Here is a 26,130-nt window from a genome sequence, read left to right on the forward strand (position 1 = left end):
TACGAGGAGTACAATTTTTTTGCTCACCAGCTGAGTTTACCGCCGAGTAAGGTCTTGTACCACAAGATTGATTGTGCTTCTGTGTTTCCCATTCAAAATCGAAGCAACTCAGATTGTTGATTCCAATAAGTTCTGGTGAAGGTATTAATTTGTTATACGTCTCCACAGTATATAACTATAATTGTAAATTTTCGTGAAATACTAGTCTTAGTGTCTAGACTCCAAACAAACATACATGCGCCTCTATCTGGCATATTACTGATTTTCAATTTGCACTACATTCCCACTATTAGTTTAACTTGATTTTTCCAAAATTTATTATCTAAAATCTTACTAGATATTATTACCTTGATCATCAGATATTTTTAATATCAAGTTTTCGTCATTCTTCCATACTGCAGCTTTCTTCACTTTACTGTATAAATATTATGCAAGATATTTGTTATATACACTTTCATTGAGGCTTTTAGTAGGTACTTCGACTATTTTGATTGAACTATTTGCGAAATTCGATAGCACGACTTTCTCTTTTACTATAATCACTGTCTGTTTTTACTTCCATTCTTTGAATTATTATATTATTTTCATATGTATGTACTTTGCTTCTTTATCTTTGATAAAAATTATATCTAGTACATAATTTTTTCTTGTCTTTCTCACTAACTTCATGTGGTTGATTTCTAGAAAAACTAAGCTCTTCAAGGGAAGTCTGTATGACACATTTATTGGATTGAACGACAAAAATAGACAAATCAAACACCCACAATTTTACTTCAGTTTCTGTTAATTGACTGCTTGGATATGGGTTTCAGAAATCTCTGCTCGTTCAATATTATCAAAAATGTTGAAAAAACTGGTTTAAATGATAATATTTGCGAAAAACTTACATATGTATGCTAAATAGAGAAAACGATACACGATTTTTTGTTGTACATGCTCGATTTAACGATACCATGTTTGAACGATCCTTCCAGTTTATATTTTAATAGATTCTATATTTTCTGAGAGGATATAAGTTAAAAATTTCCGTATACATATAAAATTATCTATTTGATTAGGATGAACCTCATTGGACTTGTTATTGTTAGAAATACATTATTATCATGTCTACCATTTCTACTTATCAAAACTCCTTATAAATTTTGCAAGTGGAATTAATTAAGGAGCTCGGAAACGTTGTCTTTGGTGAAGATAAATGTTGTTCCTTCATCTACATCAAATGTAATTCCAAAAAGTTCAAAGTTTGGAAACGAAATTAGAAACAAAGAGTAGGAAGTTGGCAAGTGGTTACAATATACTCTCCCACTTCCGTCTGTGAATACTGATAGGATCTTGATTGTTTCGCGTTTGATTATATTGAGAAACCAACTAATAAAGAAGACGATTATTCAGATTATTTAGGTGAAGCGAATATTGCGAACTTAACTTGTATACCTTTAATTATATGGTTTTGTAGATTTTTTTCTATGTAGTTTAATTAAGTACGTACCTAATAAAACAAAAAAAGTTGTAAATTCCAACCAACAGTTATCCTTTCTTCCAGTCCACCTGAAAAGAAATTAAGTTGAAACGAAATTTATATGAAGAGCAATTTCACATTTGGATATTTTTAAAAGTAATGATAAGTAATTATTATATAAGTAATTAATGATAAGTAATGATAAGTTTGAATTGGCACATGCAGAATTGCATTTATGATCCTTCTTCACGACCATTGTTACTTCTATTTGAATTGAACTGAATCTTTTTCAAATATTTCATAAATTTTCTATCACTCGTATATTTTGAATGGAATAATTATTGTTATTTAAATAGAGTATGAAATTTTAGACCACAATAAAAATCTTTTATTCGCCTGTCTACTAATTGTTGACACTGCACATCTATATCGTCAACTATTGACATTTAATGTTCTATTGGATGTAATTCATCCAACTCTGATGGTTACATAGAAAGTTGAATCAATTTATTTGGTTTAGTTCAGTTCATCCAGATTGAAGTGTTGCAATAGAATAATTGTAGGAACGGTTTATATATCGAAAGATACGGTTTTTAGTTCTGATACTAGAGGAGAATATTTCAGATTTTTTAATCCTTCCACTTTTTTGTCTCTTGTTTTTATTAGGTTTATTAAAAGGTATAATTAGTGCAGTGAGGTCTTTAACGAAATATATATTAAAAGTTTCTCCAGCTGAAGTTAATTGGAATTCGATGGGAAATGTTTGCTTTGAAATTGTGAAAAGAAGAATCAATTAGTTGTTTGTTATAAATCATTTGTATTTTCATTTCTTATCGGTTGATTGTGAATTGGAATAGGCTCTGTAATAAATCATTTCATTGCTATAAATATTTTAAGTATTATGTGTATCATCCTAAAACGTTTTGTAATGCCACACTAAAAGTTTTAGGATTCATTTAGTAAATTCTAGTTTTTCAACATTTTATAGCTACGATTTTATGTGAATTTCTTAGCAATACTTTATTTTCATATCGTAAAATTGTTGGAGTGTCTCATCGTCATCGTCAACAAAATCTTGTAGGTCTACGAAAAGTGGCAAACCTGCAGTCTGTAATTGTTACATTTCGGTGCACAACTTTGACATTATCTGTAACGATTTGGACAAATAATCGCCATCTATTCTTCTCTGTCCAATTTGTCCTACAACAACTCAATCTAGTTCAGATCGGGAACCTGAGACCGCCCAATCATTACTTTCAGTACATTGTTCCTTTCCAATTGTTTCATATACTTTCATGCACAACTTCAAGGAATGTTAGACATTGTTTTCACACGGGAAAATAAATTTTCTTTTCCTTTAAAATTTTTTATAGCCTTCTTTCTTCAAAATCCGTTTAATTTTTACTAAGTCTTCAGTTGCTCTTCATTCCAAACATACCCAAACCATCACTCACCAAGCTTCCGCCGTGTTCACAGTCGGGATTACACATAGCTCGAAGATCCGTTCTTCTTCAACCTCTCAAACTTTGACTCATCACTCTATAAAACTCTTGCGACCAATTATTATGTTCTTTAGCTCACTGCAACCTCTCAATTTTATTTTGTTGTTTCGAAAGAGATTTCCTCATGGCCAATCTCCCCAAAAGGCCAGCTTCCCTCAATTTGTTTTTCACTGTAAAAATACTCAAAGGTACACAAGTACATTTTCTATTGCCAAAACTCCTGGTGGATGCATTTTTTCTCATGTTCTAGTCCACGGTACTTCGAGGTATTTCTAATTTGGCGGGAATGGTACGGTTACTTTTATCTAGACTATGAAAACTTGCGATTAATGTACGAGTTCCAATCGAACTATTATTTTTGGTTTGGGAGACACCATTTTGAAATCTAATTAATGGATTGAGGTTTTGGTATTTAAACTTTTTTCTAAATTTTTATAGAATAACAAGTGAAATGTTACGATAATGAATTGGTTGGTTATTAATATAGGAAGTGATTCATGAATAGCTGCAAATTTCGTTGTAGTTTTTGTCAAACATTATACTATTTAAATTTAGTCAAATAAAATAGATAAATAATTACACTGCACCTTGCAACTTGCAATCTATACAATTTCCGTTTCTAGTTTTAATCTTCTATGTAAATTTTGATGATTCTACTACGAACTTTGGTTATGGTCCATCTTAAAAACCTTCAATAGTATTCGATTGACGGTTTTCTAGATATTTAAAATGCCCGTCTACTTTTCATAACTCCAATCGTTGAGTATAAAACTTTGATGTCTAGGTAATCGTTCATACGAAAATTTAACACGTTCGATACCGACAATTCTATAAATCCCATCGATTCCACCATAAAAATCGTTGCTTCTTTCATCTCACATCGAAATATTATTTGGTTTATTTCAAACAGAAATCTAACAATTAATTCCATTATTTTTGGTATCTTCCTCCGAAAATTTCTGTTTTCGATTTTGAAATTGTCAATTTGCTTCATAAATTTCACCTAAGAACATCGAATATGATTTTTTTTTGTTATTATAGTTGATAAACACAAAAATCCAAATTTCTTTATCAATATTTTGTTGATAATGAAATTTGATATTTGTAAAGAAAACAGTAGCAACCGTAAAGTTACGTTTGGCTATGAAAGCTCCTCTAAAATAATATTTTAACAGTGTATTAGAGAATCCAACCCCGACTCTTCTCTTAGTAGGTTACTGGTGTTTCTGGTGATTTACAACAACGCCATGATGACATAATACCGTCGAAATTGCCTGCGAACGCGTACGCCACAACTACCATTAAACGGGAATGGTGTTGTAAAAGTGTAATTATTAACCACTTGCAGGCGTGTTTCAGTTGTCATTTTTTCAATAGGAATACATGTGAAAAATTAGGCAAACATTCATCAGTTGTTTGTTGAAGATTAAAAGTGTCAGTGAGTTAATTCTATCCGTCCAAATGGTACTACGTTGATTTTACATTATTACATTGCATTCAAGTAATAAAACGTGACAATCAATATGAAGAAGACGAAAATAATAGTAATGAGGAAAGGAATACAGTTGCAACAAGTAAAAAGTTTCAAAAATTTAGCTGGAGAGATACAGGGCGATGGAAAAAATGACCAGTCCTTATGCATAGCTGTGAAAAATGGGTATTTACAAACTGACTCAAAAAAAAACAATTTCAGACATTTACGTTGTTTCGCTTATCATCGATAATTTCATTTTCTTGTGGTTAACTAATGTTTTGTTTCGTGTATATATAAACAAAAAATATTGAAGAAACAAAATATTAAAAATTCCAAGCCTCATTTTTATAGGAAGAAAGCAGAATCAACTTCTTAAAAAGAATGTAAAATAGATTTGGATAGAGAAGATTCAGCTGGAGAAGGCTACAAATATGATTGTGTAAGGTGTGGTGGAAATTACTATGAAAAAAAAGTCGAAGATTGGATTCAGTGTATTTACTGTCTTGAATGGATGCATGAAAATTGTACACCGTTTGAAAATACTGGAGGGACATGTGGAAAAAATTAAAAGGACAAGTCTAAAGACGAGGAAAATCATAGCAAGAGGAATGAAAAAGGAAAAAGGACGAAGAAATATCTTCTACTACTTGCTATGGTCATCTTACACGGATGGGTCTAATAAGATGGCCACGTACTCAGTTTAAAAAATTATTACTGAACCGTCAATTGACAATTATTCACCAGTCTGTAAAAAAAGTTGATTAATAAAAGATTAACAAAAAAGTACAGATTTACATATCTTTTTGTGACAGTTACTTAAAATTCTACCGCCATATTGGTAATTAGAGTTTCAGTTGTAAGCTTAACCGAAATTTTGAAAACCTGATAATAAGAGTAAAGGTGGTTATACCATTTAAGCAATGTTTAAGTTAGTTTGGAATACCCTATTGCCGAAATTCTGAATGAGAAGTTAATAACATGTGAATAACATGAGCAGAAGCTAGGAATAGAAAATATTGGTCAAAATTTTTGCATGATTTAAAAGACACAAACATTCAACACCCTCAGCGATTACATACGGATTCATGATTATAAATGAAAGTGATTGTTGTGGGATTGTTGCAGTGAAATATCTAAATATACATTTTTCAATATATATATACCGAGCTATCATAACTTATATATTAGTCATTCATTACCTAATTGGCATAAAATTAGTATGTATTACAGGGGTGTGTCACAAATAATATATATATAATATATATAATTATTAACGACAAAGTATGAGAAAATATGAGAAGGTACCCTTGATGAGTGAATGGTAGAGCATTGGTTCAATCGTTTTAATAATGGAGATTTGAGACTGAGTTGAGATTTCATGAGAAGTAGTACAAAACCAATATTGTACCACTACTCGCCGATTATCAGACTTCCTTGGACCTTTTAAAGATACTCGTACCATACCTCCGTTATTTGAAATCATTAAGATCTATGAAAGTTGTAGAATAGTATTACATTATCCGAAATTCAAGTTAATTGCAAAGGAGGTTTGTAAACAGCTCCTTACCATGTCGAAAGATGTTATTACGAATTGTTAATTGAGATGAAGAAAGATTTAATCTTGTTGTATGTCTGGTTCGATTGAAAAGATTTAGTGCACATCAAAATCATTTCAGATGGTGAAGCAATTAATGCCAAGGTATATAGTCGACAGCTCATGCGAATGTATGAGGTTTTTTTGGAGAAATATCCAGGCTTAGTCAACCGAAAGCCAGTTCTCTTACAACAAGAGATTCGAAGAGATTGCTAAACGTTGGGTTGAAACCATAGAAAACGAATGTCAAAGCTTTCTGTTTGAATAATTATTTAAAAAACAAAAGAGCACATTGGGAACCGGCATTATTTATGAGACTTCTTCTATAGTTGGGGATTTGTTAAACGTTGGGGATTTATAGATGTTTCTTTTTTGAGAAAACTTACGTAATAGAAATGTTCGATGAAACAACTTCAAAATTATTGTATATGCTACGAGAATACAAAATAAACGTAATTACGAATTTATCGAATTTACAGAATCTGATTCAAGAGTTTCTGTGCACTTTCTATCTTAATCGATTTCATTGAAAAAAGGAGGCGTCAGTTAAAACTGCGTTGGCGTCACCACGTCTGAATATAAGACCTTTGCTTCTTCTGAATAATTGAGCAATTACTCAATACGAGACTAACATCATACAGATTTAATTTCATGTTGTAACAAAATCCAAATAAGCTACAGGGTTATTTATTATAAGTTACTTATTTATTTTTATATTTAATGTTACCTATAAAAATATGAGTTTTCTGGTTATGAATCAACTTGTTTGTAAAACTTTTGGAAGATACTAAAAAAAATCAAACGGGATTCTATTCATTACTTTGATGAATTTATGAAAAATTTATTTTATAGATGGAAGGGTCTTACACGGATATCAGACCTACTAGGGTCTGTCTGCAGGTTCAAGTATCGACGTAATGATTCATTAATAACTTTAGCAACCACGTAGTTGGAAGCTCTGAGTTCATTCGCTTGATCTATTTTCAATGTTTCCCACAAAATAAAAATTATTAAAGTTTTAAAAATATATGGTAGGGAATTTTAGCATCATAGTAATAAAATTTTCATGAGATGAAAAACATAAGAATAATTATCACCGTAAAACCATTTTACTGCGAGAACTCAACCGTTTTGCCAGAGTTATAAGAAGAAATACAAACATATAAATAATTCAACGTTTCAAATAAACGTATTATAATGTTCAATTCTACTCTCTTCCAGAGTTTTTATTGCTCCCATAATTCAATCAGATCAAAAATTCTTCTCTCCTTCGACATGTATTCGTTATAAACAGATTATACAAATTTTCATGTCCCATTATCCCAACTCAAATTAGATATAATGCAAATTCTTTGAATATAATCAAAGAAGCAAAAATGACAGAAGAAAAATAACGAGCGTTTGAATAATAATGAATCGGTACGAGGCGTTTAGGGTCCATTAAATATAAATGAACTTTAGTAACTGAGAGTCGTTAGGTAGGGAAACTGCATCAGCAGACTTTTCTAGTTAGTCTCAAATTAGCAGCTGTTACGATGAATGTGAGAAATGTACCCGGATCTGTTTAACAAACGCATAATTATAACATTTCTTTTCTGTAAAAATATAAAAACCAGTCAAACTTCACCGCATATACCTTTCCTGTTTTCTGATGCAGGCCGTGAATCAAGCGCAGCTCCATCATACCCTAGTGCGTCCAAGGTGACTTTTTCACTGGTTCGTGAGCATATCTAAGGGAATCGATCCTTTGTGGTGCTTTACATTTCGAAAGAACAGCTACGAAAGTGTCCAATCATTCATTATAAAAGCGGTTGGGTTGAACCCAAATCACAAGACGTGGGTTTGCCCCATATCTGAGAAAATGAACTTACTTAAAATTTACAATTGGCAACCCATATTCTTGTTCTATTTCTGCTTAATAAAATAACTGTAGACTGTAGTAAACGGTATCTCATGCAACGAAAATTCCGAACTCTCGCTAAAACTTGTGAGTGAAAAATTTCATCTCTATTATAAAAACTCGTCTTGAAACAAATGTCTCATAAAATGAAATTCCTTGACATTTTTATTTCAATGTGGAAAACTACCGTAATAGTTGATCCGCACATTTTACAAAATGTTTCATTCTCTACTAAATTCTCGAAGAATTAACGTTTATTTCGGAAGTGACTGCCAAGCGCAAAGCTGATTTATCGCTTTCAATACAAAAACCGAAAACCCAAATGTAGCAAAGTCGATTAAAAGCAGCAGTTAACGTTGAAAACGAAAAAGAATAAGAATGCACACTTCGACGGATGTTTAGTTCTGTTAGAAAATTAGACCAACTGAACAATGGTTTTTATTTCATAAGCAAAAACATTTCCTATTCCAGTAGTATTTCCTATTTTAATTTTCTTTATAGTTATATCATTCACAAAAATTATTTCCATTTGCTATTTCTGAAAATATGTATTTTATAAATTCTGTTAGAATCTTTTGAAACGTGTGAGTGGAATGAATTATCACATGACTGCATTTTTTAACACTTTGAAAGTTGATTAAAAAATTTCAACTGCTTTGTAGAAATTAGGGAGCGGTAGTTTTATTATATCCAGTAAGGTTATGATTCGAAAATGTAACCTCCCAAAATTTTGAGAAAAAAAGCTCGAAAAAGAAAGAAAAAGTTCTGCATGGTCCAAAATGCAACCATCAGATATCAATTTTTTAAGCAGTATATAAAGTTTTTCATATGGTTCCAGCTTAAGTAGACATTTGCGATGATCCAGGATATTGTAAAAACCTTCTCCAGAAATATTTAGATCGATAGTTCAATGATTACCATATAGAGGGAGCCACCCACTATTACTTTCATAGTATGACATTAAGTTATCTGTCTTACGTCTCTGTTACAATTTATTATGTGAATTATCATAAATGGAAACTTTAGTTCATTCAATTACCGCTAATTTCTGTAATTTCCTCTATGGTGTATTATGTAAATAACGTATCAACAAGTGAAAATGAATAAGTTTGCTAGTTCATTTATATTTTGGTATTCCTGCGTGCACAATAAAAATTATTAAAAACAGTAGAGGAACTTCCGTGATGTTAGTTCATAAGATTGAAAGTAGTCGGAACTAAAATGCCGAAGTTGAAATGTGGCAAGAAAAAAATTGTCGTTGACGTTTTTGAATTAGTAGAAGTAGTAGGTGTAGTAGAGGGACGGCATCGTATTATCGTACTGCAGATACATTTATCTGATGCGTAATTTTCTTAAATATGTCTGTCGGAGACAGATGATGAAGTTGTTGATATTAGCTATACTCCGCTTAAAAGCTTTATTTCAATGCTAGAGAAAAACAAATTGTGAATATTCATAAAAATTATGACAAGACTGTTGATGACGTTATTTCTGTCTCTTCGTTTGTTGTGAATAGCTCTCGGCGAAAAATTTGTGTGCATCTATTGTTATTATTGTCTCTTTATTTAGGACATGTCATACAGAGTCCATATTTCATTACCTGTCACAATGGAATTTAGAAAATCTCCATCAGTATTAAAATAGTCGAGAAATTTCACAGCTCCCCCATTTGGTGAGTTTTATGGTTGTCAGCATCTTCTCCATGTGTTGAAGATTGAAACCAAATTGTGGAATATAGGCATTGTCATTGATGTTCAACTTGAGCTACTTATTATAAATGTTAACGGTGGAAGATCAATGTCATCTGATAGGGAATGAGAAAATGTGTTTATTGAGGTAGAAAATGAAAATTTAATTCTCATGTTTCAATATACAAATTATTAAATGAATGTGGTCCATATTCACTTTATATCTATTCCAAACTTCACGTTTACATTGTAAAGAGTGATTTTTTTGCTGGTATCTTTTTGGCAACACTGTTTTTAACGGATCACGCGTGAATTGTGTCATATGTCATTGTCAAACTTGTTCAGTTTGGTCTATAATTTAATCATGTTCGACTTACTAACAAACAACGCTTGCAAATTATTAAATTTTACAATGGAAATTCATGCTCAGTTAAGAGAGTGCATCGCGTACTTTTTCCAATTTATGTGTAGTTTGGTCGGTCTACTTAGGGAACTATTCGGTAGCTTGTGACTTAATTTCGAACTCAGAACATTTGGTGAATGGGCGCTAAAAAAGGGGAGGGAGATCCACTTTTTTTATCGAAAAATTATGTTTATCGACGAAGCTCATTTCTGGTTGAATGGATACGTCAACAAGCAAAATTGCCGCAGATGGAGTGAAGATCAGCCAGAAGCATTGCAAGAGCTACCAATGCATCCCGAAACAGTCACTGTTTGGTGTGGATTATGGGCCGGTGGCATCATCGGGCCGTACTACATCAAAAGCGACGATGGTCGGAACGATTTTTTTGCCCAAAATAGAAAAATCGGACATGCCTGACATATGGTTTCAACAATACGGTGCCACATGCCAAACGGCACTCGAAACAATGGCCAAATTGAGAGCCGTCTTCAGTGTTCATCTCACGTTTGGGGCCAGTCAATTGGCCGCCTAGATCGTGTGATTTACTATTTCTTGTAGGGCCATGTGAATACCAATTAATGTCTACAGGAATAAACCAGCAACGATTGATGCACAGGAAGCCAATACTGAAGCATGTATTCGTGAAATACCGGTCATTAAATTATACTCTTTCGTTATATCGATTTCACTAAAGGGATCAAATTTTTCAAATTTTATTTTGTTTTTTCAAAATCAAATCCTAGACCTCTTAAAAAATCATATTGTATATTTTTGAAATAACAATTATGCATAATCACTTATCATTTATTATTTATCTGCTATATAAAATCGCAAATTATTTCTTAAATGCGGTCCTGATACATGCTCGGCCTTTCAACACTGATCACGTGCACTATGCATGAATATGTTTTGGTTTACTATTTTTCTTCGATAAATACTTCTTCGTAGAGTATTTTCGGTAACGAACGATTTGTCATTTTAATGAAAGAAAAAACTGATTGGTCCATTTTCTCTCTCCATATTCTTTTTATAGATAATTTGTTTTTCGGAACAGAACATGGAAGAAAGAAAAAGCATATTGAGACATGATGTCTTTCTTAACAATTAGAGAAACCATATATCGGCATGGTATACGGTTTTTATATTTACTATTCCATAGATACTAAAATTGATGTCTTCCAGAATAAAATGAAAATGAACTATAAGTAAACATTTTAAAGATGCATATTCGTAGTTTACTGAACATAAAAATCCCTAGAATATTGTATTTCTCTAACACGAATTTATTTCCCCCAAGATACGGAATTTTTCATTCCTATTTATCGGTTCCTTGACTTTGTATCGTGAAATTCCGTATATTTTGTATCAAGAAGATATAAAGCCGAGGAATGCAGGATACAGCTTGCGACGTATTGATCGAATAAGGTTCGAGAAATTAAGGTGTTTGGTAATTCAAGCCGTCGGGAGTATTTCTCCTTAATTTACATACGAAATGAAAGACATTTGCGGAGAAGTCCTATTTTGCCCACACATTATGTACCTATGAATATCTAATGAAACCATTAGATTATCGGACGCGGTAACAGGTTTTAGAAAATACTGATAGGGATTATATGTACTGTTTTATTAATTATTTTCAATATTCTATGATCTATTATGAAAACTTATAAAACTTCCAAAAGTATGTGGAGGACGAAATACTACTCAATGCTTTTGAAAGTAGAAAAATGAATCTTTGAAAAAGTGGGTTCGTTTCGTATTTTCGATTCACCGCTTCCTTTATTTAATCATTAATTGAATTACCTTAATTAATGTTAGTCAACTCGCAAACTATTTTATTATACGAGGGTCACTCTGAAAATTTTGAGATTTAATTCAACTAAAGGAGTAAAAGCAGGCAAAACTCCATTTTCCAATTCAAAAATTCTCAAGTAGTAAGCTTTGACTGTAGTTGAATCCTAGTTATCAATGAATAATTTGGAATTCGATGTGCTTACTAAAAATAGAATTTTCAAGAGACCAATACATCTGCTTGCTTTGATATACTTTGATTTCAAGGTCGTTTCAAGTGAACACTAAAGTCTTCAATTGTTGAAGGTATACCTTCAAGCTTCCAAGTTGTTAAGCTTCTGTTATAAAAGTGCGTTGATGTAGGTGAAGATTACTCTAAAGAAAAATCATGTATCCTATATTGTACGTCAAAATATATAGCGTCACCCAGTAACTTTATAGATATATAATTAGATATTGAACTAATATCTCTATTATATTTTTGTTCCAGTGCTACCGACGTATTCTCGAATTGGAACCCGATAATATTCAAGGTCTTCACAATCTTTGTGTTGTTCACGTAGAGCGAGGAAAACTTCTAGAAGCTCAATCATGTCTTCAAGAGGCCCACAAACTAGCACCAGGAGAAGATTATGTATTAAGACACCTTCAGATAGTCCAAAACAGGATCACTAAGCTTCATCTCAATCCGCACGACATGGGTGAAGCAGAAGATAATCCAAAAGAAAAAAGCAAAGTTGTGTCAAATAAAAGTATAGACGAAACTGATAAGAAGACGAAACCTATGGTATCTGGAGATTCTGAAGAACAGAGATATAGTAGTAGAGTGGTTAATACAGAACCAATGTTTGTTAAAAATGTGGATAATCCAGATGATTTCGAGGATTATGTACTAAACGATAAAGGGTTCACGGAAATTACTGAACATAATAATGTTTGGAATGATGTTGGTAATGATAAAGATGATCCTTCTTCGGGAATGTCTTAGAAAATAATTCGAGAAAGAGTTAAGGCTGGATTTTTCTACAAAATAGAAATGTTTATGATGAGAATGTGTGAATTGATGCAACTTTTTCCGAGTTAATATAGTAAAATTGTTTGGGCAATTATAAACAAGTTGATATAGATCAAAGGTCAATTTATTAATTATGGATTTTTCACAATTCAAATATGAATAAGTCGGGACTACCACGAATTCAAACATTTCACTAAATGGTTCACATTAGTTATCAAATATCATTTTGTTCTTATGACATTGGCTCCTAATACATAAATATTTTATCGAGGAAAAAGAGTCCCATGTTACGGCCTTCCCAAATCGCATTATATATTCCTAATATAATAAAAAAAACTCTTAGTTCCATTCTGTTCAAATTAAAAGTACTATTCCTCAAGAAACATTACCAAAAGTTACTTATAAGTAACACAAGATGTTAAATATCTTCTTCACATCCATGCCGCTTAACGTGTCCCTTGATTGGATTGAACAGTTAACTGTTCTCCATATTTTTTCAGCCCGTTTCAACTTATTCATGTATTTCCTAACATTTCGCATATTTCTTCTCACCCTTTCCACCCTTTTTTTGATATGTCATCACTTGATACCAAATGAAGAAATTCTCCATTCATATTTTCTAATATGTATTGGAAGCTGAGAATTTTTGTTATAAAATTGATCAGAACAACATTTATTATTGTCCATCCACAGTTACTTCTCCAGGTTGATTGTCTTCAACAAGTGCAGTGTGTGGTAATTAACTTCCGGAAACTATTAATAAAAAACAAGCAGCAGAATATTTTATTATTAACCTTCACAATAGTCTTTATTCAACTCTTCTTTGACATCCTGAATGCCAAGTCCTTTGAGGTATGATTTAAACTAGTGGCTATATCAGGATGATGGAGTAGGCGAGGATTCATTTTTTTGCTAAAAATTCTAGCATAATTGGTGAAATACCGTCGATATGAGTAGTAACGGAAACTTCTTTATCTACTGATGAATGTGCTTCGTTACCACTACACACCAACTGCAATTTGCATGTTTTTCAACAGATTTGATCAAAAATATTATCACGACACGTTGTTGTAATGTAAGACACTTATTTCTTTGAAAAATTACACACAAAACACAAACCAAAAACTAAAATAAAGAACCCCTTTGCTAGACACATATGGACGAAGTGAAGCATTGTTGCCAGTTCCTAAGTTTAGACTAAATCCCGGAGCTTAATTGCCACACCTCGTAGATCATAAATGTATTTTTCTGATTCGATATTACAACTAGTTTAGAAATTCAGTTAAATTATATTTGTACATCCTCATAACAAATTGATGATATTGAAGTTAAAAATAAAAAATCGTGTCTATGAACTTTTATACGAGCCATTAGATGTAGTGTTCATTCTGTGATACTCAGAATAATCGTTTATAGTTATATTTTATCCTAAATAAATTACATTCAAAATTTCGACTCTTCAAAACCATAGTTTGTTAAAAAGAAATACCCTAATGTGACTTAATGTTCACAATCACAATTATTTTGATTTCTGTATCTAAGTTAGTTATACAATTTGATTCACAATGATAATGATAACATCAATTTATAATAGAATGAGCATATATTTTATTCCAAATGACTTATTAGGATTCTTGAAAAAGAAGTAATAACACAATAATATTTATTGGTGAAAACACTGATCAAAAATGTAGCATACAATAACATAAGTATCTTTAATTACAAGTTCATGAGCCTAAACACACGGTACATCGATAGTTATTGAAATTATAAAAAATACTATATATGTCACTTCACGCAATGAGAAGTTATTGTGATTGAAACTAATAATTATTAAGAACAGTTGATAATATCTTTTCTTCGCCCCTAATGTGGTACAATTTCAAAAATATGAAAGGAAAAATTTTGTTCCTTGCTACCAAAGAAATCTTCTCATAAATTATTTTTACAAAACTGAGACTACTGAGAACCTAACAAGAAACTGAAAATAGAAATAATTTTCAATTGAAATTACAGTATTGATATTTCTCTAAACTATTATGTTTATTAATTAATCTCTACCTCAACCAAGGGATCAACGGCTAAAATAAAATGTAAATTGAAAGCTTGACGTTTCGTTTTTGTTTACGCCGAGTATTTTCAAAATTCCAACGCAGTTCAACCCGTGAACATAGTTTTTTTGTTCATAATCCCGACCGCGGAAACCTTTCCGAAAATATATAAGCTGCAATAGCTCATAGCTTTGGAGTTTTTATTTGTATTGTTAGCTCCACATTCTTTAGCAAATTTATCTATTGTCTTGGTCTTCCTTTTTTCTTTTGCTCTTTCCATCTTTCCTCGCTCTTAATATCGTCTTAACTAGTCTGTAATTACTCGTTGTTTCCTTGATTGAGTGATTGATTGTTTGATCGTATACTGCTAAGATTTCTTTGTTAGTTCTTGTACATATGACTTGATCAAATTGCATTCCTACAAAAATTTTCAGTTCATTTTCAGCCTCTTTCAATCATATCCATAGTTCAGAGTAGTTGAGCACCGTTATACGATTAACTATTTTAGAAACTATAGTTTCTGCTAAACTTGATAATGTTTTGGAATCCAGCACTGTTTTTATAACTGTTGCCGCCCTTTTCCATTTATTTTTTCCACCTCTTGAATTTCTGTAATTCTGTTTGTAATTGTTACCCCAGATAATCAATTTGAGTTACCTCTTTAAAACAGTATTTTTTAGCATTGTCCACTTTTATTGAGAAATGGCTTGTTGATTTCTGTGAATACCCTTACATCAATAAATAGTTCTTTTTCTGTTCATTTATATGACGTCCGTGTTATCTCATTCTTACTTCTAACCTAGCTTAACGTTGAGCATATATACATTGGTGTTTCTGTAGATAAATAGGAGTTGTAGATATAATATTTTTCCTCATAATAGTTTTTAATATCATGTCAAACAACGACGTCGAGAGTGGTCATCTTATCTTAATCCTCTGTCTATATTGATATCTTCGGATATCAAAACATTTCCCTGCTCTTATTTTTTTTCCTAATGTTATGCTGACTACTCTGATGATCCAAGATATTTCTTTGCTAGAAGAGAACTTCAAAAAAAAACAATTATTAATATGTATATATCATAATGACATCACAAAAGTCAATACCCTGTATTTGATATGTATGTGCCAAATAACTAATAATAATGATATTAATTTCGAAGAGAGAAATAAGCAGAACAAATTGATATAACAGGAAAAAATTGTAACTGAAAGGGAAGCTTATCCATATCATTCAAAATTCAATGACAGAAACATTATTCGATTGAAAAAATGATTTGCTTCATATGGAACAAGTGACAATTTTTTTCCTAATTAACAATTACTTATTACGATAGATATTTGTAGTTCCATATTCTATTTAATAGGTAACGAACTCTTCATAGATAACCAGAATAAAAAGGGTTGAAAGTATGAATATGAAGTCCAAGCAAATTTATTCATTCAAAAAATTGTAAACTTCAGTTATTCAATCAATACCAACTTTTCCTAGAAACCATTTTAAGTGAAATTGTCATTCAGAATCAAATTGTATTGGAAGTGAATATATTTTAATTATGTATATATCATAAATTCATAAATAATTGTAAGTCATAACAAAAGTAAGTTCAGTTTGAGCAAAACAATGTCAATTAGTACTTTTATTTTATATAATTTGATAGAGGCAAACATTGAAAATACCGTAGGTTAATAAATTGGACAAAAATAAGTGAAGGAAATCCAACAACTAAATGTTTTCAATGTGCTGAATACAAAATGTTATCCGTTTTTTCCAGTCCAAATTTTGAGGTATCGTTTTACCAGTACTTTATTGTTATTTTTTAGTATTTGCACTGCTTTGTTTTCAAGGCCTGAAATGTACTAGTTCCTTAATAATTTGTACTGGTTTGAGAAAAAAATGATAAAATAATAATTGTACAGTAATTATATTAATAAAATATTTGACTTTGTATCAGGGGATGAAACGTAGATACATTTGTGTACATTTTTTATTATTATATGCAAATTATTTGGTATACTTTAGATGCAATGTATGAAAAATTGTATATCCCAAATAATTTGGAAATGACTTAAATTTATCTATTATATTATTCACTTGATATATGGCAACGTTATTTCTATAATATGGACAAACATATATAGTATCGTCCTGATTTGAAATTTTTGAAAACATGTTCACATTCGTTTGTTTGATTTTAGCCACAAATTAATTAATGAACATATATTATCCTTCTATGCCAGATCACAAATTTATACTCAAAATTGGAATCTAATTAACCAAATATGTATCTGGAATTATACCTGAATTAACCTTGTTACACTAGGTTAATTGGAATTGTATATGACCTTCCCCTTTCATACCTGCTTCATCCGACTAATTTTGAAATCAGGAAAATCCTTGGTTGTTTTTGAAGACTAAAACATTCCTATTTACAATAAATTGTACTATTTTTCCTGTAAATTATTAAGATTACAAATTATTTCTCTTGGTAGAGCCATGATAATCCGAACTACAAAAGAAATAACCCCTGTCCAGACTCGCAGATTATAGTCTTCATGTATCTTTTGAGTTTATAAGATACATATTTAAATCCCAAAATAGGTTAGATGTAAGTTACTTTCATGTATTTTGGTCTGGTGGAATTTATTTATTGACCAAAAAAGGCATATTCCCTCAAGTTATACAGCATCATATTTTCGTATAAAAACTAACCAATTTCGTCAGCGGTCACCTTCAAACAAGTATTAAGTACGGAAATATCTTGTGAATGAGAAATTTTCTTGAATTTTACTGCTATAAAATCGTCAACAAAATACTCCTAGTCTCGTTTTGCATATGCTTATAATCAATTTTCCTCTTCGCTGTTGATTAAGAAAGTGGAGATGGTTTCTTTTATATACCCTAGATGTTTGGGAGTGGCGATCGTTTCCCTCGTCAAAACCATCATTTTCTTCTGATCTGATCTTCTGTTTGCATTAAGTTGTTTAGGTCATAGTGGCTCCAAAATTTTTGTATTGATAAAAAAATAGAAATAGAAGAAGAATAGAGAAATATTGTCAATCGTATTTTCACTTTGATTAGTAAGAAACAAATTTTTATTCGCCAAATAAGTAATTATAAAATTGGCAATGTTATAAAGAAAGTATGAAGAGACAGAATCCTAACCTAACCTAAAAAATTTTTAATAATATTTAAAAATCGTTAAATTCATTATATCTAATTGTTTTTTTAAATTGTTCAAATACGACATTCTTCGAAAAAATTTTGAATCGCAGTTTTCGAAGACATCCAGGAATTTAAGGTTTTGGAATCAGTTTAGATTCTATCAATGCAATACATAACGAGACTTGTTACCAGTTTTGCTTGTGAAAGCATAGTTAATGTTTCTTGGGACAAATTAAAAGGCTAATAACCAACTATAAGCACGAATAAATCACATAAAAATGATTTCATGATGCCTAATGTTCATGACATTGTCTTTAATTGAAAAATGGATGATGCATGTGTTATGTAATTATATTAAAGCAATATGATGAGAGTAGAAAACAGTTTTGCTTCTGAAAGCAAAGTCAATGTTTCTTTAGACGTCGAACAAAAAGATTTTTTGATGTTCCTCAATGATCACTGAGACATTGTTAATGTTAATTTCATTTCAAAAAAAGGGATAAAATGGATTGCGCACATGTTGATTTAGTTGTATTCACAGTTTTATTTATTAATTTAAAATAGTTATCCACTGATTTATGTGAAATTAGTAACTATGTGTTTATTGAAAAGATTCTCTTACGAATTATTTCACTTGAAATTACCAGAACTTACTTTTGTTCTGACAACTAATTTTTGTGATCGCTAAGTTTGTGATTTAGGTTGACACACAAAACTAATATATTTATAATGTATTCACCATACATAACAGTTGTGAATTATCAATTAGTCGAAGATTATTAAAATGGAAATCAACTATAATTTTATATGATTCATTTCATAGTTCAATCCATTATATAATCTACCCCGTGATTAAGGCGTTATTCACCATGAGATAATCCATAAATCGAATAGTTTAAGAACCAGAAATTATTTTATGCCGATACCTATGCTTGAAATATTATTAATACTGTTTAATTATGAATACATTTTGTAACAGAACAATCTGATGTATAAAGCCACAGTAGAGACATCTTGAAGATATTTTATATTCAAATTTCACTAAATTGATCAACAGTACCTATCACAGGTGTAGCCTTAACCTTTTTAGATGTTGGTGTTCATTTTCAGCGTCTTAATTTTTTCGTAAAAGATTCATCATTAAGTTACAGTTTTGGTAAAAATATTTTGCTCTGTAATATATGCCATAACACACCTAGACGGAAGAAGCCTTTAAAAATAATAAAAAGTAAAAAAAAATAATAGTAGGATAAAACCTATTGGAAAAGGAGGACAATATAATAAAAATGAAAAATAATTTACGGGCAATCTGAGGTTGGGAATGTAAAGGGGATGAGTTTTTGAGCGTAAAAAACGGTTTATCTTGATTTCTACCAAAGCTACAAGTTGTATGGAAAAAAGTCGATCAGCAAAGTTTTAAGTGAAAAGCTTTTGTAATCACATAACCTCAAAATATATATGAAAAATTAAAAAAATCAAGTTTTTCTTTTTTAATTTTTATCTTATACAAAAAACATTTTTTTTCTCACGAAATTTTGTGAAAATTTACCTTTTTTGGTACAATATACACTTTAATTTATTTGACTTGAAATATTTATATGCCTTTGTTTACAATGTTACCTTAGTGACTTCTGTTACTTTTTATTTTTTTAAATAATTTTTTATTATAACATAAATAACTATGAAATTATTAAAATGAATTGAATCATCAATAACTGTTCAGTATGTTTGCGACGAATAATTTCTAACTATCAAAAATACTACTTGTTTTCTTCTGAACTCATAATTTTATTACTCATTCTTGTCTTCATTTCTCGATTAGTTATGTTCTGTTTGCTCTATTTTATTAAGTAGATAAAAAAAGACATCTGGTCTATTTTCTAGAAAAATTATGGATAAGTATTTACTTAATAGGATATTGTAGGAAATTGGAGCACTGTCATGGAATTTCTAAATACCTATTTTTAAAACTTCGTATTTATTAAAATACAAATGCTACTGCTACATGAATAATTTTTATACCAATTAAAAGAGGAAGTTTTTTAAATGAATTACAAGTGTTCAATGTGGCCTCCAGCTGCAAACATCTACGCGGTAGCCAAACTCATCCCGCACATGAGCAAGTGTATCTGCTGTTACTGAGTGCACGGCAGCAGTGATACGGTTTCGCAGATCGTTCAGAGTGGTTGGTACAGGCGGGACAAAAATTATGGGGTTAACATAACCCCATAAGAAATAGTCACATGGGATGAGATTAAGAGGTCTCGGTGGCCAGAAATGTAGAATCAGGTCTTCATTTCTTCTGCGACCAATCCAACGCAGAGGAAGGGAGTTATTTAAAAAGCCTCCATCCTGTTGAAAAATGAAGTCTTGAGAATCTTCCATAATTTGGGGCAATAGCTATTGTTCCAACTTGTTTAGGTACGTTATTCCAGTCACAGTTCTTTGCGCAAAAAAATGGTCCATAAACCTTTGTACGTGATAAGGCATAGAACACGTTAATCTTCGGCGAGTCTCTTTCGTTTTGCATTGTTTCATGTCGATTTTGCAAACCCCATATGCGAACATTGTGTCTGTTGACATTTCCACTGAGGTGGAAAGTTGCTTTATCACCAAAAGTGATACGCTGTACAAATGTGTCTTCCTCCATCATTTCTAGCACATTAACGCAAAATTCGAGACGCGTCTCTTTGTCATAAGGGTTGAGAGCCTGCACGAGCTCTAAACGGTAGGGCTTGTACAGCAAATGCCGTCTCCGAACTTTCCATACAGTTGTTTGGGGTATTCCAAGTTCTTTACTAGCTCTAGTGGTAGATATACTTGAGCTGCGAATAAAACTGTCTTCTATCCGTCTGACATCATCTTTTGACACACGCGGTCGGCCTGTGCTCTACACATACTTCCAGTCTCTTTAAATTGATTAAATCAACGAGTAATGCTTTTTCTATTTGGTGGTTTAATACCAAATTCAGTACCAAATGCCCGTTGCACTACAATTTGCGACTCACTTCTTGCGAACTCAATAACACAGAACATCTTGTGCTTCACAGTCGCCATCTCACTCACAACTGGTAGTGACAGAGAATGGCTGCCTATTACGGCGAGAACTCTTGCGGTCGCTTCTGGAAACATCACCGCTGCCTACAGTTGTAATATATTAAATTTCCAATAATTCTATTTTTTATGAAATAATTCGACAGTAACACATCGATGTATAGTATATAACGTCTAAGGAATAATAAAATAATATTTCATTAAAGAAATTCGAGAAAATAAGTAGAATTTTTATCCAGAAATGTTTTTCGATACATCAATATATTTAGACAATTGAAATTTCTCTGTGTGAACATATATTTTTTTATTTATCTCCAATATCACACTGAAGCTCCAACGACATTGAAATTAGAGAGTATAAACTGCTTTTATCACTAATATTATCCTATATAACATGATAGCAACGAGGACAGTGTAAAATGTGTATTTTAAATTATTTTTAAAATATGTTTTAGTTTTTTCTTCACCCATTCTTTCGTATGTTGATCGACTGTTCGAAAACAGTTCTAAGGTATGTTTTGCAATTCTTTCTATCACCTGAATGCTGCCTTCATTTACTGGTGAAAATTCTTTTGTGCATATAACATTGTATCCATTTTTGATTAATAATAAATATTTTAATTTATTATTTCAATATTGAACCTTCAAGAAGTCTGTGCTGTAATAAATTAACAAATTCTAATATTTCCACTGTTGAGAGATTGTATTATATAAACTTAATAAATGTATCGATGTACGGCTTTTTAGCCATTAGATTAGGCAATCCAGGTGGCCAAAATACATTAGTTCTCTTTAGATATTATGTGGAATCCTTCAAAGACAATTTGAGAAAACAAAAATGAATAGAAATTTATTTTGCTACCGTGGATTTTAGTTTATTTTGTATTGTGTGAAGGTGCCTTGGAAAATCTTAATTAAGGCAGATAATTTTGTATTATAGAATATAAATATTTTTCTATGTTGTCAAACTGTTCATAGTTAATAAATAAGTGAATCTAATGTGAAAATATATTTATCCTATGACTGAGTTTTTCGTGTTTTTTCTTTCAAAATTTTTCTAATGTTGTTACCCCAAAAATATACACATTTTATAATAAAACCAGTTGTCGTATAATATCTTGTTTTATTTAATTTAGGCTCTTCCAGACACCCTACTTTTAATTCAGACTTGATATAAATTTCGTGAACAAACCTCGTACTATCACAAATATGTAGATTGGATGTTCTAGAACGAAAAGCAAGGTTCCCCTAACTACATGTTTATTCAGTTGAAAATTTGTAATTTTATGAAAAAATTTGAAAAAACAACTTTACACTACTTCTTTCAATTGTCAGATTTGTGTGCACGAATAATTGCTAATACAAATTTTTAATTGAACTTAGATTGTTCTTATATACCTAAAATTTAAATGATTGGCACTATCAAAACAAAAAATATTTCACTGCAGCGTTAAGTTTTATTGTGCCCCAAACCAAAACCGTGTCCCACATCTACAACATGAATTCCTGTTCCAAAGATTAAATATATGCGTTGGTTAGGATGTTGAATCTCCTCTTTACAGAATCCTCACTTTTCAGTTTCAGAAGCTGGTGTGAAAATGTAACTTTTAATGACTGAGATCTAGTGGTGAAAAAATTCCAAAGGTACTTTTTAGAGTGATACAGCCCTGGAAGATACTTCCTAAATACTTCTTAAATAATTTATTTCTTATTCCAAAACTCATTGTTAAATTTCATCAATTTCTTATTTCTTCGACCTTTCTAATGCTTAATGTTCTAAATGTTTTTAATTTTAGGTCTCTTCTGTTTTAAAATGAATAGTCTTTCAAAAGTTATTAAAAAACTAATTTTAAAATAGACCTAAGATCAAGAACATTATCTACGCTTTTTGCTTGGATATAATTAATTTTGATCCGATATTTTCTTACTCAATACTTTAATTTCATTACTGTTTAATTTTTAATTACCACAACTAATGAACATGAAAGATAAATAAGCCTTAAATAGATAAATAATAAATATTTTTTCAATATTATTATTAATCAAATATTTCTCCTGACTTTGGTCAGCGCTAAAACGTCGATTAAATCATCACAAATAATTTCTTGGACTAGTTGAGTTTGAGTAGACAGTAATGCTAATCTATATTGGCCCATGCTTGCGCCTCTACTTGTTTTAGAAGGGAAAAAGATTTTTTTTCTGAACAATTCGTAGCCGAAATTCTTAAAAAATTTGGAGAGCAATGTGCACAATTGGATAAACATTTCAGACTCATTCATTCATTGCTTAACGTCTCTTCCATATCGTCAGGATGCTCACTGACTAGTTTGATAGCAAGATTTTTAGCTCGTTATTTCTATTTAAGATGGATAATTAAAAAAATTGAAATTTTCGTGAAGATTTTCATATGCACTTTTATGAGTGGTTATTTTCTTGCCCAGAGAAAGGAGTTCTTTCATTCACTCTTGAGTTATCTGGATGAATTTATCTGGTTTTTTTGCGATGGTTATCATAACTATAATAACCATGAACTTCAGATAGTGTTATGTCTTTTTCTTTATATTCATATTCACTGTTTCTCATGTCTTGAAAAAATAAAGCCAGAGGACTATAAATCTGCACAAAGGATGATGAATCAGAGTTTCGTAGCCGGTTTGTCGCGTCTTTGTTTCCGGTAATAAATTCTACTGCATCAATAATTGCAGAACACTTTTTTTCTAATGCGTTGAGCAGACCAATAAGTGCGAGAAAAACTTTTAACTCTTAAATTTGTACGCGGCATCAAGATCTCCCAACTATATGAAGATATAATAAAGAAATTTTATAGTTCTTTTAAAGTAGAGATGCTGTACCATGACACACAGCTACAGATAAACGGACAAACGATTCAAAGAGTGTCCAGTTCCAAATATCTTGGTTGCTACATTACTGAACCACTGGATCCCGATCAGGAAATAAAATATAGAATTGAGGTAGCTCGTACAACATTCTTTAAAATGACATTACTCTTCTCTAATGATAATTTAAAATTTCAACTCCGGAAACAGATGATCAAATGTTACATATGGTCAGTTCTCTTATATGGTGTCGAAGCATGGACTTTAAAAATATCTACCATTAAGCGCTTAGAGGCTTTTGAAATGTGGTTATATAGACGCATGCTCAAGATACCGTGGACAGCTATGCAAACAAACGATCCAGTCCTTAAGATAGCAAATGCGGTTCGTGAGTTGGTGGATAACATTAAATGCAGGAAAATAGCTTATCCTCCAGTTGATTATGATGGGTAAAGTTGAAGGTTTTAGAGGAATTGGAAGGAAACAAGCCTCTTTGTTGAAGAATATTGGAGAATGGATTGGGATAAGAGAAGCAGGACAGTTATTTAGACTAGCTTTAGATACAGAGAGTTTTGCCATGCTGATCTCCAACGTAAAGAAAACTTGATACGGCACGCTAAGAAGAAGAGATGTTGACTGCTTCTGTTAACGATAAAACTGCACATGATTGATTCAACCAAATTCTACAAGGAACATAATCGGATGATGATGGATATATACATATTGCTCGCAATATCATACGTTTGACCACGACAGTTTATTATATTCAAATCATAATTATCTAGAGATTCTAACAAAGAATACTCAATTTCAGAGGTTATTAAGATGTAGTAATTTGTACTTTGTACACGTGAGATTAATCCCATTAAACAAACAGAAAGTGAAGAATATTACTCTATAAAGACTTGATATCTTAAGTGTATATATTATGGATAATTTTTATTAGAACTAATCTGAATCAATTTTTTGAATGGATTGTCTTTACTTTTTTCTGTGCATAAAATTGTGGCATTTCAAAAATTTTGTTGCCAATCAATTACTGTACATATGACTTTTAAAGTATATTTTTATACTTCTCCATTTTATAATTCAGTCTATGATTGATTATCCTTAACATGTGCGTTAAACTAATTATTTGTGGAAAGTGTAAGTCAAAAATATGTTATCCAAACTTTTCATATTTATTTGTGCGTTGGAAAAAGTTTATTAATTTATACTTCCAGAAGAATGATATAGGAACACAGAAATACCTAATAGTAAAATATATTTTCCCATAACTTCTACTCACGCTTGTTATTTTTACGTTCCCAACGGCCCAGTAATCCTAACAACTCGTATTATTTCTAAAACTTCACCTTTCTTGTCACAACTTTCGGGATAGAATCACAGTAAGGACTAGCTGATAACTAAACTTTTGTCGTTTCATTTATGGTTTCGTTCCAGTAGGGTATCATATAACTAATTTTCTTGCAATAAGTAAACTACCATTTTATGAAGGTAAAATTTTAATAGTTCATAAAACATGATTAATATAGATCTGTAAATCCTAATTGGAATATTTTCTATGGTAAAAAACACACAGCAAACGATATCTTAATTTGTAATATGAACAAAATATTTGTTTAGTTGTAATGATAAAAAGTAGCATTAATAGAATAGGTCATACAGACCTAATAACACAAAATAACCCCTCCATTTTCCATGCCAAAACAACTGTAGCCAAATTTACTAACAGTAAAAGTTTATCGAGAAAAAATAAGATAAAACAGGAGCAGATTAATATTTGCAATGAATTAATAGAAAATAATGAGATTATTTTTTTTTACATCAAAATGTTTAATAATAAAATCAAACTCATCATTTTAAAATAAAAATTTCATCTTATAAATTATTCGTATGAGATTTCTATACTAAGATAAAAACAAACATGACAACGCAACAAAAACAATGTGTTATTAGATCATTATTAAATAAAAAACAATTGTTGTTTTTAAAATCGTTTTTGTTAACAAAGTATCTATAGTGTTCTCGAATCTATCAATATTTTCTAATAATGTAGTATCAAATACAAGAACTATATTCAGCAAGTACTATAATATGAATTAATTAATCTCAAAATCTATTGCTGGTGACCTACTTAACATTAAATCAATAAATTGGTTTGTTACTGCCATCTTTTCAGGAACAAGTCAACTA

General features: G+C 31.0%; 1 protein-coding gene across 1 annotated transcript in view; it reads left to right on the plus strand.

The window, feature by feature from the left end:
• LOC130895868 (protein O-mannosyl-transferase Tmtc3-like) overlaps positions 1-22,211 on the plus strand; it is a 184,691-nt gene extending 162,480 nt beyond the window's left edge. The window contains exon 11 of the mRNA XM_057803442.1: positions 12,302-22,211. Coding sequence (XP_057659425.1) covers positions 12,302-12,799 — 498 coding nt within the window. The 3' untranslated portion in view covers positions 12,800-22,211. The remainder of the gene's footprint in view (positions 1-12,301) is intronic.
• The last annotated feature ends 3,919 nt before the right edge of the window (positions 22,212-26,130 follow it).

The sequence above is a fragment of the Diorhabda carinulata genome, chromosome 6 (assembly GCF_026250575.1).
Source record: "Diorhabda carinulata isolate Delta chromosome 6, icDioCari1.1, whole genome shotgun sequence".
In the NCBI taxonomy this organism is placed as follows: Eukaryota; Metazoa; Arthropoda; class Insecta; order Coleoptera; family Chrysomelidae; genus Diorhabda; species Diorhabda carinulata.